The 2,624-nt window shown below is 41.4% G+C and overlaps 1 protein-coding gene across 1 annotated transcript in view; it reads left to right on the forward strand.

The window, feature by feature from the left end:
• LOC139656689 (exocyst complex component 6B-like) overlaps positions 1 to 1,089 on the forward strand; it is a gene marked incomplete at its 3' end in the record, with an annotated part of 56,663 nt that extends 55,574 nt beyond the window's left edge. The window contains exons 17-18 of the mRNA XM_071534297.1: positions 383 to 517; positions 901 to 1,089. Of these exons, the coding sequence (XP_071390398.1) occupies positions 383 to 517; positions 901 to 1,089 (324 nt within the window). The remainder of the gene's footprint in view (positions 1 to 382; positions 518 to 900) is intronic.
• Positions 1,090 to 2,624: the final 1,535 nt, after the last annotated feature.

Below are 2,624 nucleotides of genomic sequence, written 5' to 3' on the forward strand. Positions count from 1 at the left end.
AAACACAGCTTGAAGCTTGTAATAATCTCTCTCCAAGGGAAGGAGCTAATAGCGATTGCACAATTTCAATGTAACTTATGCTTTTTTTGTAACTTTTCAGCTCATGACCTTCACAAAAATGGTGAACTTTGACACTTTGACTCTATCCAGGCTTATCATTTAATTTGACTAGATGATCATTAGAAGGAGCCTGGCATTATTTCACAAGAATAAAGCATTTATAATTAGTCCATATAATGGTAAGGTGCCATGCTGACGATCATATTTCATTATATTTATGGGTGGGTCAGATCATCATAAGCCCTTTCACTCCATGACGTTATATATCAAACATACCCAACCATTATTATTTTCCCTGTTTGCTTGGTATTTGTGTGTCTAGCTGGTGCAGGTGATCATTAACACCACCCACCTGGAGCAGTCCTGCCACTACCTGGAGGAGTTTATATCAAACATCACCAACGTCCCTCCTGACACGGCCAACGCTACCAAGCTGTACGGGACCTCTACCTTTAAGGTACACACACACACACACACGCGCACTTCCATCTTCTCTTTTTTTTCAATCTGTCTTTGTTGGTTCTTTCCTTTTTTCATTCTTTGTTCCCTTCCTTCATTCCTTTCCTTACTTCTTTCTCCCCAAAAAACCTTGATCTTTCTTTTCTTACTTCCCTTTCCTTTCCTTAATTTCATCTTTTTTTTTTTTATCTCAGGTGCTTAGACTATTGATTGCATCTCTTCTTTGTATGTTTTTTTTTATCATCAAAGTTTATCAGTTTTTTATCACTTTGGAGAATTTTAACATCACTAAATCATCACCACATTAATTTTGAGACAGTAGTATAATGACCCTAAACAAACCAGAATGAATCTAACCTCTGACCTCTCCCCCCCCTGCAGGACGCCCGTCACTCGGCCGAGGCGGAGATCTACACCAACCTGAACGCCAAGATCGACCAGTTCCTGCAGCTGGCCGATTATGATTGGACGGCGGCGGTGCAGGGAGGCGGGGCCTTGACTCCCAGTGACTACCTGACCGACCTGATCGCTTTTCTAAGGAGCACCTTCAGCGTCTTCACGAACCTGCCTGTTAGTACACACACACACACACACACACATTCACACAAACTACTGTATCTGCATGCACACATACAGCAAACACACACACCCAAAAAGAGATACACACACATATCAAGTATATACATAGATATACTTGATATGCACACTAAAACATACACACACACACAAGTCCAAGGATCAAGTATGCAGATGTAATATTTGTCTTTATCAGCTTGAGAAGATGCTACGGATGTGTGTGTGTGTGTGTGTGTGTGTCTGTGTGTGTCTGTGTGTGTCTAATGTACAAGAGCCTTTTTGTATCCTGCGTTCGTGAGTTAAAGTGTTTTAGTTAAAGTTGGTGAGTTAAAGTGTGTGTGTGTGTGTGTGTGTGTGTGTGTTGGTGTGTGTTACATAAGCCATGTGCCCACTGTACGTACCGCTCTGTGTGCATATCAGCATGGCACGTCCCAGGGCATGACAATCTGCTTTAGCTCGTTAGCATCAGCTCGTTAGGGGTTAGATCGTTAACATGGGCCTCGTTAGGGGTTAGACGGCTAACGGGGGGGGGGGGGGGGGGTCGTTAAGCTCATTTAGGGGTTAGCTGGTTAGGTCAGCAGCCCAAGATTGCTCTCCAGCTCAGGCTATTGACTCTGAGCTAATGACATTCTACACACACACCAACACACACATTTAGTACACACTGTGTGAGATGAAAATCCCCATATTGTGATCACTGTTATCAATCATGATTATTCATCCTGATGAGGAACAAAATTATTTCACATGGCATTACACATCGTCTGGAGTATTTACATCTATAATGGCGTTTCTCAATGAAATCCAATGTCTCAATATTGCCTATTGTGTCAATGTTTGAGATTATTAATTGTAGAAGCTTAAGTTATGATATGTTTTACTAGGATCCCCATTAGGGCTGAACAATTTTGAAAAAATATCTAATTGCGATTATTTTGACTGATATTGCAATTGCGATATGATTTGCGATATTAGAGGGAATGATCAATTTTTACATCGTTATTCTCATTTTCATTGAAAAACATATTAAAATGATTATGGTGCGATTTTTGCGGGGATCTGTACCAAACAAAGACGTTTTCTTAAGTCTGTAGAATATGATGTGTAGGCCAGGACATCTCTGCAGCACCACAATATTTCATTTAAAATGCTATTTTGACACACATTTCGCCTTTAACAAATATTGCGCCTCCCGCGATTTGAAAATTGCAGTAGGCCATATTGCGGTTTCGATAAAATTTCGATTAATTGTTCAGCCGCCATTAGCTGCCAAATTAATGACAGCTAGTCTTCCCACCCAGATGCTGGTAAATTATGGCTGTGGATGGTAAGTTTGTCGACTCTTTGGCAGGTAACCAGTTATCACTCAGACATCCTGCCATTTTAAAAGCCTACCTGGTGGTTAAATAGTGTTTGTGTCTGAGGGGAAATCTCGGTGGGCGTTGTAATCGACTGCGGAAGCTCAGGGAAGCGGTGGGGCTTGATTGACAGAGAGTGAACCGTGCTGTATTTCCCCAGGTTAAAGTGTA

Source organism: Centroberyx affinis, unplaced genomic scaffold, assembly GCF_046629955.1.
Source record: "Centroberyx affinis isolate AG114_WGS23_722 - 3 ecotype Tasmania unplaced genomic scaffold, CSIRO-AGI_Caff_v1 ptg002512l_1, whole genome shotgun sequence".
Lineage (NCBI taxonomy): Eukaryota > Metazoa > Chordata > Actinopteri > Beryciformes > Berycidae > Centroberyx > Centroberyx affinis.